This window comes from Hyperolius riggenbachi, chromosome 7, assembly GCF_040937935.1.
Source record: "Hyperolius riggenbachi isolate aHypRig1 chromosome 7, aHypRig1.pri, whole genome shotgun sequence".
Classification (NCBI taxonomy): Eukaryota; Metazoa; Chordata; class Amphibia; order Anura; family Hyperoliidae; genus Hyperolius; species Hyperolius riggenbachi.
The window spans coordinates 89915703-89929828 of NC_090652.1; the positions used below are offsets into that span (position 1 = coordinate 89915703).

The window sequence follows — 14126 nt, forward strand, 5'->3', positions numbered from 1 at the left end:
TATTCTTCCATACCGCTCTGATAAACAGGGAGACAGGGAGAGCTGACCAATCTGCTTATGGAGAGGGAGAGTTGACCAATCCAACCAGTCAATCGCCTATATACTGTTATATACTGGGTACCACATAAAATACAGCACCAGTATCTGTTCATACATAGCACCAGTATATGATTTTTTTTTATTTTTATTGGGTGTGCATTGGAAGAGGGGTCTTATATGGTGAGTATATCCCAAACTCTATATTTTAACTGGAAAAGTTTGGGGGTCGCCAAGTCATCTTATACGCCGAATATACAGTACTTAGCATCAATTATTTCTGTGGGCTAATTAACTCGTGTGAAGCCTTGTTTACATCATAAATCGGCAGTGCCTTTTGAAGAGCTGAGCAATTTTTTTCGATTTTGAAAATCGCCTTTCCCTGCGCTATATAAAGAGGGATTTTTGCAGAGGCATTTCTTTTTTCATTCCCTAACGGCAGTCAGGAAGTGTACTCTTGTACCCGGAAATGAATAAATACAATGTATTTATTCATGAAAGCGCTTGGGAAATCGCTATACAATGTGCTTTTTCAAGCACTTTGCGATTTCCCTATACCTTCCATTATAGGCAAATCGCCCAGAAAATGGTTCAGGCAGCGCTTTGGTGAGCGGATCGGAAACAAACCGCTCATATGTGAACACTCTCATAGGGAATCATTGCACAAGCGCTTTTAAGGCGATTTCTGAAATCGTCAGCGCTTAAAAAGACCACAAAAACGCCCTAGGTGTGAACAAGCCCTAAGTGATGGAGGAGCAGATGTGGATAATACTTTACAAACTGTCCTTATACTTCCAGGCTCTCAGCTACAGTTGTTGTAGCCTCATAAGTCCTCAGGGTTCTACAACTGGTTCAGAGCAAAATTTAAAGGGACCTTGACTCAAAACACACACAAATCCAGTGGATGCACACAACACCTACAGGTTCTAAGCAAGTCCCTCAAGGTTCTAATGAAAATGTTGCTGAGGACAATGCACGTATTGAGGACCCTTTAAGGGCCCTTTCACACTGGGGCGGTGTGGTAATTTTACCACGCCCCACCAGAGGGCAATGCAAGTCTAGAGAGACTTTCATACTGACACAGTATGGTGTGATGCGACAGAAATGACATTTTAGCCGCACCCCTAACGCTCGGATAGACCTACGATATGGTTTTACTAGTCTCGCATGCGCGTAAGCGTATATTTTGCAATATGCTTCGGTAGTGATTGTCACTTCCTGCTTGGCCTGCTACCAGTGTACTAACGCGGTAATCCCCGGAGACGGCTTAACACTGCGGAGGACTCCGCAGTGTTAAGCCGTCCTCAATCAATCTGTGCTTCACTAAAAACAACACTTCCACACTGCATGCGCTTCCATCTGATTTTTGAGGCGCATGCATTTAGCTGATTGCAAGTGCACCATGTACAGAGCGGTGCCATCTGTTTTTGGGAGCGCATGCAAATCACATGGCAAACGTATTACTTTGCATTTTCCTATCTGATCTCCTATTTGCTAAAAACTTCCCCCTGCTTTTCTTGTTCCACATCACAATCACACCCACCGATCGCACCCAAAAATCGAGGCGAAACTCACGCCCGAAAATATGTGAAGATTGCGATTGCGGTGTACCACGATTGTGATTTCCAGTGTGGAAGGGCCCTTAGGTCACAGTAAGTAGCAATCGCCATGGACAACTACATAACAGGAAACAAGAGCCTGAATATATAATAAGCAAATATGGCCATAACTACTGATACACAAGGGCAAAAATATCAACAGGTAATAGTAAAATTCTTATATGGAATGAACTTCTTCCTTGTGTATAAAAAAGGCACTTATAGGCACTAAATTAAAGCATAATATTTCATTGGTCAGGGCACGCAACAGAAATGTCTAACCAGCTGTCAGACTTGAAGAGAAACCGTCACCAAGAATTGAACTTTACCCCAATCAGTAGCCGATACCCCCTTCCCATGAGAAATCTATTCCTTTTCTCAAACGGATCAGCAGCCGGCTCTCTATGGCTTTTTTTGTGGTGAAACCCCTCCCACACTGTGGAAGCCTTGTTGCATTGTGGGAAACAACAGTTGTTTCCAACGGCCAAAAAAGCAAGCAGCATCTCCCTCCACTGACATCACCTGCCAGCAGTAAAAATGTCACCATGTGATAAATGTCAGAATGTAAATCAGGGAGAGGAAATATTTTACAATGGGGAAACACTGACTAAAACATTAATACATAATTATTGTAAAAATGAAGCACTTTATTACATTATTTTAACTTGAGTTCCACTTTAAGGTACCCATGCATCTTGCAATTCCGATTTAATCGACAAAGCAATTGACTTTATTGGGTGATTGACTTCAGTATGGTTGACCGAAAGACGATCGACTAGTGACCCACACACTATAAGAAATATCCTATGCGATTCACCTTCACTAATCAATCTGACAGATGCTGTGTCGCAATGCTCTAAATGCAAAAATCGATACAGAGTCAATCAAATGATATGTAAACAGTAGCTGATTTCTGTGCGATCAACAGATATGTAAATATGTCAAATCGACTAAGCTGGTCGATTCGACATGATTCCAGCCACTTTTCATCGATTGGGGATACTGGAACACACTCGAATCTCTCTTGATTTGATAAAATAATCAAAATGAAATAGATTGATCGTTAAAAACAAACAGCATTGCAGTGTTCTGTCTGGCTTAAACCGGTTTACCATGCAGTCAGATAGGATACAACTACCTATGTCAAAATATGCTAATTTGCAACCATGGCAGAAGTCTCACTCCTCTGCCAAGCAGGGAATGCACTCTTAGGCATGTCATCTAGCTTCATTTACATGAGTGGGAGAAACAGACATGTAAAATTTGTGATCGTGGGCTGACCATGCGCTTAGTTACTACTTCACCTGACTCACCAGCTAGTAAAGAGAGATCAGCAAGCAGAGGTAAACCACCTGCAGTGGTGTTTGGTTAAAGTCCTTGCAGTGTCCATATCTGGCCAAGGATGATTTGTTTTCCCCTTCACCAAAAGTAGAGTTACAATTTATCACTTATAATCAACACTTTGTCAATAATAAATGAATATTCTAATCAAAGCCAGTATACTTCCCCTTTAAAGAGAACCTGAAAGTGAAAGGGATATGAAGCTACCATAATTATTTCCTTTTAAACAATAACAGTTGTCTGGCATCCTGCTGATCTCTTTGGCTGCAGTAGTGTCTGAATCACAAAAGTGAAACAAGCATGCAGCTAATCCAGTTAGGCTTCAGTCAGAGCACCTGACCTGCATGCTTGTTCAGGGTCTATGGCTAAAAATATTAGAGGATCAGCAGAAGTCAGGGAGTCAATGTTTATTGTTCCATTTCACATGTCCCTCTCACTTCAGGTTACCTTTAAATATGCCCTGGCACTAAATATATAAAGCAATATCTACTAAAAACGGAATCCAACCTACCGAAAGTGTCTTGAGAAGCCTCGGGTCTTGCCCATGTTTCCTCAGTCTATGTGCAGGGTGGCCACTTTAGCATCGGGAGTTTCGATACAACCACAGTCTACAAGCAGCTGCTCAAGGTCAGACGACTTTATGGGTCAGGTCAGTAAACGTTCCAGTATTGTGAAGCCTGCTGCTATTCTGCCACTGTCCGTGGTATTCAGGGATCTATGCCTCTGTCCGTTGTCCTGAAAGCTCTATGTCGCTGTCCATGGTACTGAAGCATCAATGTCTCCTGAAGGCTGAAGTCTTATAAGAATCCCCTGTGTGCTGCCCCTCCTCTCCTCTATCTGAAAACTCATGGGATGCAGCTGTTAATGAGCTGGCAGTGAAACCTCAATCACAAAGTATGCCCACAGGAACGCAGCTAAATCATTGCAATAAACGGTGGGAAGTGAAGAGAGGGAGTTTACATAGTGAGAAAAGACAATGCTTATTAACCCATCCGCCGCTCCTCACTCTACTCCTACTCTTACCAGAGGCTTTAAAGGCCCAGGTCTTCCTGCAGCTGTGACATTCCCAGTCAAGAATGACAAAGGACAACCAGGCAGGACCCGATCTTACTAGAAGGCAAGGTATGCTTTTAGGCCTGGTGCACACCAGAGGAGTTTTTCTGAGCATTTTGAGTTTTTAAATCTGCTGCTAATGTTATCCTATGTGTCTGTGCACACTGGAGCAATGAGGTTTTGTAAAAAAAACCCATAGCATTACATTGGGAAGAGCTTTTGAAACCTCTAGCGTTTGGGCACTAGAGGTTTCAAAAGCTGTTCCCAAAGTAAAAAAGGGGAGGACAAAAGAAGCGCTCTCTGGTGCATTACCTTTTTAATATGCTTCCTATAAGCAGATAAAATCACACGTACAGTGTTAAAATTAAAAAGTGCACTTATCACACTAAGGAGCAAATCCCCACGTCCTCTGGATGTTACATCCGTCCAATGCTTCTCCTCACTATGGCCAGTAGCGGGGGAACCGATCGGTTTCTAGCAGTGGCGGATCAGGGAACACGGAGACGCTAATGGCAGCTGCCTTGCGCCTGTTGCGTCATGGCGCGTTTCGGCGTTCCACGCCTTCGTCAGATGACGCAAAGGCGCAAGGGACGCGAATTTGTATGCGTCTAGTTTCCCAGCAACAGCCGCCTTACCATACGGCAGCCCCGCTGGGTCACAAAATATATAAACAAAAGGATGCGCGCGCGCCAACGGCGCCCTCACAGCCATGCCCATACATGACACGTCGATCTATATTAAAAAAGGAAAGGGGCCAATTCATAAAATAAATTCATCGGTGCCAATAGAGACATTTCATAAAACGGTCTAAAAATTATGTAAATGTAAAAACATTTTTTTCCTCCACATATACATATATCCATAAAACGATATACGCATGTAGTATACGGAAGAAGCATCCAGGAGGCAGCGGGGAGCTTACCCCAATGGTTCTTCTCCACAGCTCGTAAATCACAACTCTCCATATAACATTGGTCAATACACATACATATCTCCCCAATAAATGTATACATATATATGTATAAAAATCTGTGCAAAAAATGTACAAGAAAACGATCCCTAGGCTTATTCCTGCCCATATGGAGATCAATTTTATACAAATGGTCCAAAATCATGAACCTTAATAAAAGGGTTATAAATACTACATACTTCAAAAAAATACTGTCAACAGTGCACTAATCCCTTCATAGAGTCCCATACACCTCCATACTCATTCGTGAAATTATAAAAACCTCACGAAGATGGGGACAAAGGACTAAGTCTTTAAGAATAGCAAAAAATAATAATGAATCATTCATTAGTGCCCCTCCCAAAACCATGGTATAGGTGCTCGAACCGGAGCAAGGCCATTATGAAGGATAGGAGAGAAAAAAGGGGGGGGGGGAGGGGGAGGAGGTATGGGAAGGAAAGGTAGGAGGGGGGCGTGGGAAAAGGGAGGGGGGGAAAGAAAAAGGGGGGGGGAGGGGGAGGGGTTGAGGAAAAGGGGGGGGGGGAAGGGGGGGGAAAAGGGGGGGGGGGAGGGGGGAAAAGAGGGAAAGGGGGTACGGGCTATTTGATGAGTGGAGTTATTAAATATAAGTGGCCACTTCCAGCCCTTCATTCAGTCCTACTGGGGCTAGGGAGTTAAATCTAAAGATCCAGAAGGATTCTCGTTCGCATAATCTCTTATATCTCGCCCCCCTATTAAGGTCCCTTGAGATCAATTCTACTCCCATTATCCTCAGACTATCAACCCTACCCTCATGGGCTTCCTGAAAATGCTTAGGAACTGTGTGTTTGATACAGCCCTCCTCTATTTTCCTCCTATGTTCCCCCAATCTTTGTCGTAGGGGCCTTGTGGTTCTGCCTCCCTTTTGCTATTCTTAAAGACTTAGTCCTCTGTCCCCATCTTCGTGAGGTTTTTATAATTTCACGAATGAGTATGGAGGTGTATGGGACTCTATGAAGGGATTAGTGCACTGTTGACAGTATTTTTTTAAAGTATGTAGTATTTATAACCCTTTTATTAAGGTTCATGATTTTGGACCATTTGTATAAAATTGATCTCCATATGGGCAGGAATAAGCCTAGGGATCGTTTTCTTGTACATTTTTTGCACAGATTTTTATACATATATATGTATACATTTATTGGGGAGATATGTATGTGTATTGACCAATGTTATATGGAGAGTTGTGATTTACGAGCTGTGGAGAAGAACCATTGGGGTAAGCTCCCCGCTGCCTCCTGGATGCTTCTTCCGTATACTACATGCGTATATCGTTTTATGGATATATGTATATGTGGAGGAAAAAAATGTTTTTACATTTACATAATTTTTAGACCGTTTTATGAAATGTCTCTATTGGCACCGATGAATTTATTTTATGAATTGGCCCCTTTCCTTTTTTAATATAGATCGACGTGTCATGTATGGGCATGGCTGTGAGGGCGCCGTTGGCGCGCGCGCATCCTTTTGTTTATATATTTTGTGACCCAGCGGGGCTGCCGTATGGTAAGGCGGCTGTTGCTGGGAAACTAGACGCATACAAATTCGCGTCCCTTGCGCCTTTGCGTCATCTGACGAAGGCGTGGAACGCCAAAACGCGTCATGACGCAACAGGCGCAAGGCAGCTGCCATTAGCGTCTCCGTGTTCCCTGATCCGCCGCTGCTAGAAACCGATCGGTTCCCCCGCTACTGGCCATAGTGAGGAGAAGCATTGGACGGATGTAACATCCAGAGGACGTGGGGATTTGCTCCTTAGTGTGATAAGTGCACTTTTTAATTTTAACACTGTACGTGTGATTTTATCTGCTTATAGGAAGCATATTAAAAAGGTAATGCACCAGAGAGCGCTTCTTTTGTCCTCCCCTTTTTTCACTGTTTTCTACAGCCCCTTACTGGTTCCCAAGTAAGATAGGAGCTGCACTCTGGGGAAGCCTGTCGTTTCTTTGTGAGGAGAGTTCTGGATTGGAGCGCATTGGATTTTTTGCTTTTGTTCCCAAAGTAATGCTATGGGTTTTTTTTTACAAAACCTCATTGCTCCAGTGTGCACAGACACATAGGATAACATTAGCAGCAGATTTAAAAATGCTCAGAAAAACTCCTCTGGTGTGCACCAGGCCTTAAAGTGTACCAAAGCTGACAAATAATAAAAGTTTTATACATACCTAGGGCTTCCTCCAGCCCCATCCGCACGGATCACACCCATGCCGCCGTCCTCAGCCTTCTCCTGCTCCGGTACCGAGTCCCGTAACTTCAGCCAGTCACAGCCAGCCTGATGCAAGAGAAGAGAAGTGCGCTCGTTACGTATCTCTCAAGCAGCCACCAGAAGGATACGTAGAGGGCGCACTTCTGTTGTGCAGACTGGCCACGACTGGCTGAAGCTACGTGACCCAGTAACGGAGCAGGAGAAGGCTGAGGACGGCGGCGTGGGTGCAATCCGTGTGGATGGGGTTGGAGGAAGCCCCAGGTATGTATAAATCTTTTATCATTTGTCAGCTCTGAAACACTTTAAAGACACTAAAGTCACAATCCTGAATTGATGAATTGTGGGTCTTGCAAGAACTTTCTGCTTTAAAGGGAACCTGAGGTGGTAGTTATATGGAGGCTGCCATATTTATTTCCTTTTAAAGTGAACCTGAGGTGAGAGTTATATGGAGGCTGCCATATGTATTTCCTTTTAAACAATACCAGTTGCCTGGCTATCCTGCTGATCCTCTGCCTCTAATACTTTCAGCCATACACCCTGAGCAAGCATGCAGCAGATCAGGTGTTTCTGACAATATAGTCAGAACTGACAAGATTAGTTGTAGGCTTGTTTCTGGTGTACTTCAGACACTACTGCAGTCAAATAGACCAACAGGACTGCCAGGCAACCGGTATTGTTTAAAGGGAAATACATAGGGCTGCCTCCATATCACTCTTACCTCGGGGTCACTTTAAGCAATGCAACTTACCTGGCTGTCCCCCTGATCCTGTGTCTATAGTACCTTTAGCCATAGACCCTCAAAAAGTATGCAGATAAGGTGCTTTGACTCAGGCAGGGAACACACTAAGCAGAAACGCTAGCGTTGCGTAAAAAGCAGTGTTAACCTGTATAATGCTAAGTCAATGGGGTGCATGAAAATAAGCATGTGTATGTGTTCTTTAATACGTGTGTTTAAAACGCTGGTTTTGTTACATATGTTTCAAAAACGCATCAAAAACGCACATAATAAAAGTCAATGGTGACACAATGTAATGCGTTTTGTATGCGTTTTTTTTTTACGTTTTCTGATGTATTTCCGCTTCTGTTGTCTTCCTAGTGACTTGCATAAAAAGCAATAGAAAAGTGTGCCCCCAGCCTGACTGACTGGATTACCCACATGCTTGTTTCAGGGTTGTAATGCAGACACAAATGATTCCAGAAGATTAACATGACTGCCAGGTAACTGGTATTGTTCAAAAGGAAAAAATATGGCAGCCTCCATATCACTCTCATGTAGGGTTCACTGTGACAAAACAATGCTGTACTTTGCAGTGCTTTTTCCTTAAAATCTCTATCTCAGCCTCCAGTTTAATGCACAAGATTGTAACTTTACATCAATCTGCAATGCAGTATGCAGAATGTTTTGCTCATTGAATGACTTGTACTATTTACAGCATAAATATATTTAAATTACCTGGCTAGCTGACTTCTCTGGCTTCTTTTCCTGTTGAGGTGACAGTGTAATCTTATTGGAGAGAAATCTGTCCAAACTCCTCACCTGATTCCATCATTGCCTACATGAAGTATTCAGGAAGGAGCTGGGAGGGGACAGCAGCCAATATCACTGTGAGCACAGATCACCTGACCTCACCTCTCCTCCCTCTTTTGAATGGTTAATTATTTGCAGTCAAAACTGCAGTACTACAGCTCAACAGAGTCTTTTATCCTAAAAAGGTTTAACCCTTTCTACAAAATATGGAGGGTGTAGAAGGATTTTAAGGATACCTGAGGCTGGGGGAAAAAGTGGATTTGTTCTTACCTGGAGCTTCCTAAAGCCCACCTCAGTCTATAATGTCCCTCAGAGTCCTTCCGATCCCATCCAGTATGCCACTATCCTCTCCAAAAGATCCAACAGTTGTGCAGAGGTGACCTTAGAGTACGCGGGACAGGGGCGAGTGTCATATGCAGGGCCTAGCGCCATATATACCGTGCCACCACACTCAAGGGCTTGTCCACCTCTGATGCAGTATGCCTTATTATTGTTTAAAAACTTGTTAAAGGCCACTAAGCCAACCAATATACTAACAATTACAATACGTAATGTAATCAAACAGCCAATGGTACTACCATTTATTATTTTTAATTTCCACACAATTCAACAGTTTTAAATAAAGTTTTTAGCTTTCACATACCGACAGCCAATAGGAGACTGTCTAGTCACCTTTACACCCACACACGTGGGTATAAAGGATTGCCGTCCCCGCCGTGACGTCACCTGATGAAGGCGTGGTCTACGCCGAAACGTTGTGACGTCAGACGGCATCCCCGCGTCCTGGCTCCGCCCACCGCTTCCGACTCCCACGGCAGTTCCATCTCATCCCGCCGCTCTGGCCAAGCGCGGGTTACAGGAGAGGATAGACGGCAGGCCTGACAGGCGCATATACCATTGATACACTGTAAGTGTACTTTTAACAGCGTGTCTAATTGAAGTAAAAAAGTTATTGCACCAGCGGTGCGCTCTGGTTTTTTCTTTTTGTCTCTTGCTAAATTTTTCAGGCAGCCAGTTATTCCCCTAGATATTAGTATTAGATAGTCAGGTGTGCCCCCAGTATTAGGTAGCCAGCTGTTCTTTCATAATATTGCACCCCCAGTATGGGTAGCCAGATGTGCTCCCAGTATTAGGTAGTTCCCTCAGTAAAAAAAGATAGCAGAAATGTCCCTTCTCTGCCTAAGTAGTAGCCAAATGTACCCCAGTATTCATTTCTTCCTTACTTTTTTCCTGGGGGAAGAATAAACAAAGAATCTTTCCATTAAAGTACATCCTGTCAGATCCCCTGACTATGGGGCGCTCTAAGCGACAGCTCAGGTTGCTCAGATCAAAGGCCGTCGCCACTCCAGTGACCCTCCAGCATATGACATCTATATCACATGCAGACAGGAAAGAATGATGCTGCACAAAAGAGAGACAGAACGTCAGGTATGCCATCTGAGAAGAGAGAAATACTGCAGGACAGGTGAGAGGAGGTTGGGGGCACCATGATCTGAAATCTGAGGGAGGAATTGGAGGTGCACCAAGCTTCCTAATTCTGAGATCTGGGTGGGACTCACCAAGCTGCTTCATTCTAATATCTGAGAGGGGTAAACCAAGCTGCTTGTTCAGGCTGAAAGTATTAAAGGCAGAAAATCAGCAGGACAGCCAGGCAACTGGTATTGTTTAACAGGAAATAAATATGGCAGCCCACATTCCACTCTCACCTCAGGTTTACTTTAAAGTTGCTAGTGATATACACTTCACATGAAGTAAACTAAATGACTCCTTGCTGTCTACAGAGGTTGCCCTACACTTGCATATTATAAGGCTACTTGCTTCCAGTAGAACCTATGCAAAGGGGCATCAGTCAATCAGAACATCTGTGGTTGCACCTCTGTTGTGATACTTGGACTTGCCCCATGCTATTGCTACAAGTATGTTAATGGAAGCTGCTTACGCTGACAGCCACCATTGCCCTCAATAGACCGGTGTATCTTCTCTAGAGAGGAGAAACAGAATGAGTCTTTATTCAGGGACAGAGAGTATTGTATTAAAATTGAGGGGGAAAAAAACACAACTTGTTACCTAAAATAACAAGCTCTCCTGCCTGACCTCAATTCTGCTTCTAAGTCAGCTCCTCTGGGGAGATTACACCAGCGAAAAATGAAACCTGGATAGCGTCCCAGATCTAAGATACGGCAGACACAATCAGGTTGAGTATCTATGTCACTCTCCCGCCTGGATCACTAAGCATTAGCCTCCTATCCCACCCACATACACATTAACTCATAACTCATGTGTAAATCTTGACCAAAGTCCAAGTTCTAACACGACTCTACGCATGTAACTACCCACCACCACCAATTATAGTTCTCATTTCTTCTGCAACGTAAGGCAGTGTCACAGTAACAACTGTTCTAGTTGTCATAACATCTATTTAGAGTCTCTTTTTAATTTATAAATAATAACTGAATTTACGTGCATAGCACAGGGTATATATACACAAGAAAAAGAGATTGTCTCTTTTCTTCTTTTTTATTTGTCTGTAGAGCATTTGAAATACAGTATATGACAAAGCGTATGATTGTTTTTTACGAATTGGTAAAAACAGGTTTTTTTTATCAAACCTAGTAGGCCTGATTTGCAAACGTTCCTCAGGTAATACTTTGTGCTCCTGCACAGTGTGGCTTTGCTTGCATACGGATGATAGTGCGGCACTAGACTGTATTCGACAAGCTCTTGTCAAGTATGTTCAGAGGTTCCCGTTGTTCAAATGCCTGTGCGAACCAACAATGCTGGCGGCAAAGAAGAGAATCCTCTGGGAAGCAGTGGTGGGGTGGAGGAGGATTAGAGAAGCTTCTGAATTACCTACAGACTTCTCTCTCTACTGCGGTAAGTATACAACTTATTTTTTCTCCCCCCCCCCCCCCCCCCCCACAGGTTTGCTTGAAGGCTGGGACAACACGTCATGCCTTTCAATGGACACACACACACTCATCCTGTAGTGTGCAAATTTCCTACCGCAATTCTAACCCCCCCCCCCCCCCCCCCCAGGGTGGTTGGGGTGAAGCATGCATAAAACGCGTTAAGTGTTAACTGTGCCATAGGAAAACATGGACATTACTTTGAAAATCAGTTTTCTTTCAGTTATAACTGACAGCAACTGATTAAGTGTAAAAGGGGCCTAAAATGATCACTGTTGCTGGCTGTAACTGTGATGATTTACAAAAAAAAGTGGGTTTATATCTCACTAGTGGCCTAAGCCCGTTTAAAAACGGGCTAGGTCCGTACCTAATGCGCCGTGTGCATGCACGTCCCCGCTGCTCGCCTGTCGCGCACCCCGTAGTGCGCACGCACACACGCCTGCCCCTCCTGGCCCCGTCCTCCTTCGGCTCTCGGTGGTGTCTCTGCGTCTTGTCCCTGCACATGCACAGTGCTAAAAAGCACTGACGGACGGACGCAGCGACACAGGGATTTTATAGTATAGGATAATAGTTTTATAATGTGTCTGAATCTACAGTTAAAGGGAACTTGAACTGAGTAAAAATATTTAAATAAACACATGATGTAGCTGCAAATGAATATTACATACTAACCTCACCGTCAGTTCCTCTCAGAAGCTCACCATTTGCTTCTAACAATGATCCCTTCCAGTTCTGACAATATTTTGTCAGAACTGAAATATATCAGTTGCTGTCAGTTATATATCAGCAGCTATCAGTTACAACTGAACGTTCAAGGTAATGTCCATGTTTCCCTATGGCTCAAGTGGGTGATATTACAGTTTAACAGTGTGCTGACCAGGAAGCTGTTATGGGTTAATGGCCATTTTTTAAATGGAGGATGGAAAATTCCATTGATCACAGTGGACAAATGGGACACAGGAGAGGAGAAGGAGATTGAGGGGTAGACTACACAGGAGGTAAGTATGACCTGTGTATGGCTATTTTGACTTTTTATTTTTTTTAGTTCAGGTTCTCCAAGTTCCACACACAGGATTAAAGTGTGCTAGTGGGGACAAAAAAGTTTTTATTTCCTTTTAAGGAAGACCAGTTCCTGGCTGTCCTGCTGATCCTCTGTCTTTGATATTTTTAGTGACAGACTCCTGAACAAGCTCGCAGATCAGGGCAGATCAGGCATTGCTGACATTATTGTCAGATCTGACAAGATTAGCTGCATGCTTGTTTCTGGTGTGATTCAGACACTACTGCAGACAAACAGATCAGCAGGGCTGCCAGGCAACTTGTATTGTTTAAAAGGAAATAAATATGGCAGCCTCCGTATACTTCTCGCTTCAGGTTCCTTTCAATAGAAAGAAGCCTCTAGTCCAGAGGCTTCCCCCGTCCTCCTCCACTGGACTGTTCCAGCGCTGTCCCATCCGCAAAGCTGTTGACAAGCTCTTGTCAATGGCTTGTGCAGGCCCAGTAGCACAGACCCAATCCGACTCAGCTATTTCTGCCAAAGCCTGAGTGGGTTGGGGCTACTGCACAGGCGCAGTGTGGCTGAGCTTCGGGGCTCTCAGCGCTGGAATGGTGAGGTGAATGGAGGCGGTGGATGAAGCCTCTGGAGGATCTAACATTTTTGTTTAACTCACAGGTTTACTTTAAGTTTACATAAGTTCTGAATAGCAAGATGGCAGCCCCCATGACACAGAGACAGCAGATTCACAGCAAGGTTGGATTACACTGTGCAAAAGTAAAATAATGATATTTAGATATGTACAACATAGCAGACAGTAGACTAAGTGGGGAAAAAAAATAACTTTAGGTTAGGTTACTGCTTTAAAGGGAACCAGAGACGGCCATAGAGGGAAAATGAAACAAGATTTTATACATACCTGGGGCTTCTTCCAGCCCCATAAACCTGGATCGCTCCCACGCCGCCGTCCTCCGCTTCCTCTATCGGCAGTACCGGGTCCCGTTACTTCCGGCGGACACGGGCAAATGTCCGCATGCACAGGGGCTCCCTCCATAACCTTACACATGCGGCTGCGCAGTATGGCGCAGCACGTGTACGGGTATGGAGGGAGCCCCTGTGATGCGGACAATTAGCCGCGTGCTGCCGCCGACTGGCCGAAACTACGGGACCCGGTACCGGCGGAAACAGGGAGCGGTGGACGGCGGCGTGGGAGCGATCCATGCGTATGGGGCTGGAGGAAGCCCCAGGTATGTATAATAGCTTTACTTAAGTCATCTCTGGTTCTCTTTAAGCAGTAAAGATGATGACTAGTGGATCAAACAACATGAATGAATTACAAGGCGAATATCAATCATTTCTTGATCTCTATTCTATTTTTATCCCCCCCCCCCCCAACCACCACTACTATCTTTGGGTAAAGTTCCTCTTTAAGCATGTTGTGCAGCACACGGCACAGGGGAGGGGTACATTTACACATCT

At 44.2% G+C, this 14126-nt stretch overlaps 1 protein-coding gene across 4 annotated transcripts in view; it reads right to left on the reverse strand.

Moving 5' to 3' along the window:
- GRID2IP (Grid2 interacting protein) overlaps positions 1–14126 on the reverse strand; it is a 300286-nt gene that overhangs the window by 95905 nt on the left and 190255 nt on the right. Inside the window, exon 1 of one of the 4 annotated variants that reach the window (XM_068244298.1) lies at positions 3487–3523. The exons of the other annotated variants lie outside the window; for them this stretch is intronic. Within the exon in view, the coding sequence (XP_068100399.1) occupies positions 3487–3521 (35 nt within the window). The 5' untranslated portion in view covers positions 3522–3523. Of the gene's footprint in view, positions 1–3486; positions 3524–14126 lie in introns of those variants that run through there. 4 annotated transcript variants of the gene reach the window in all.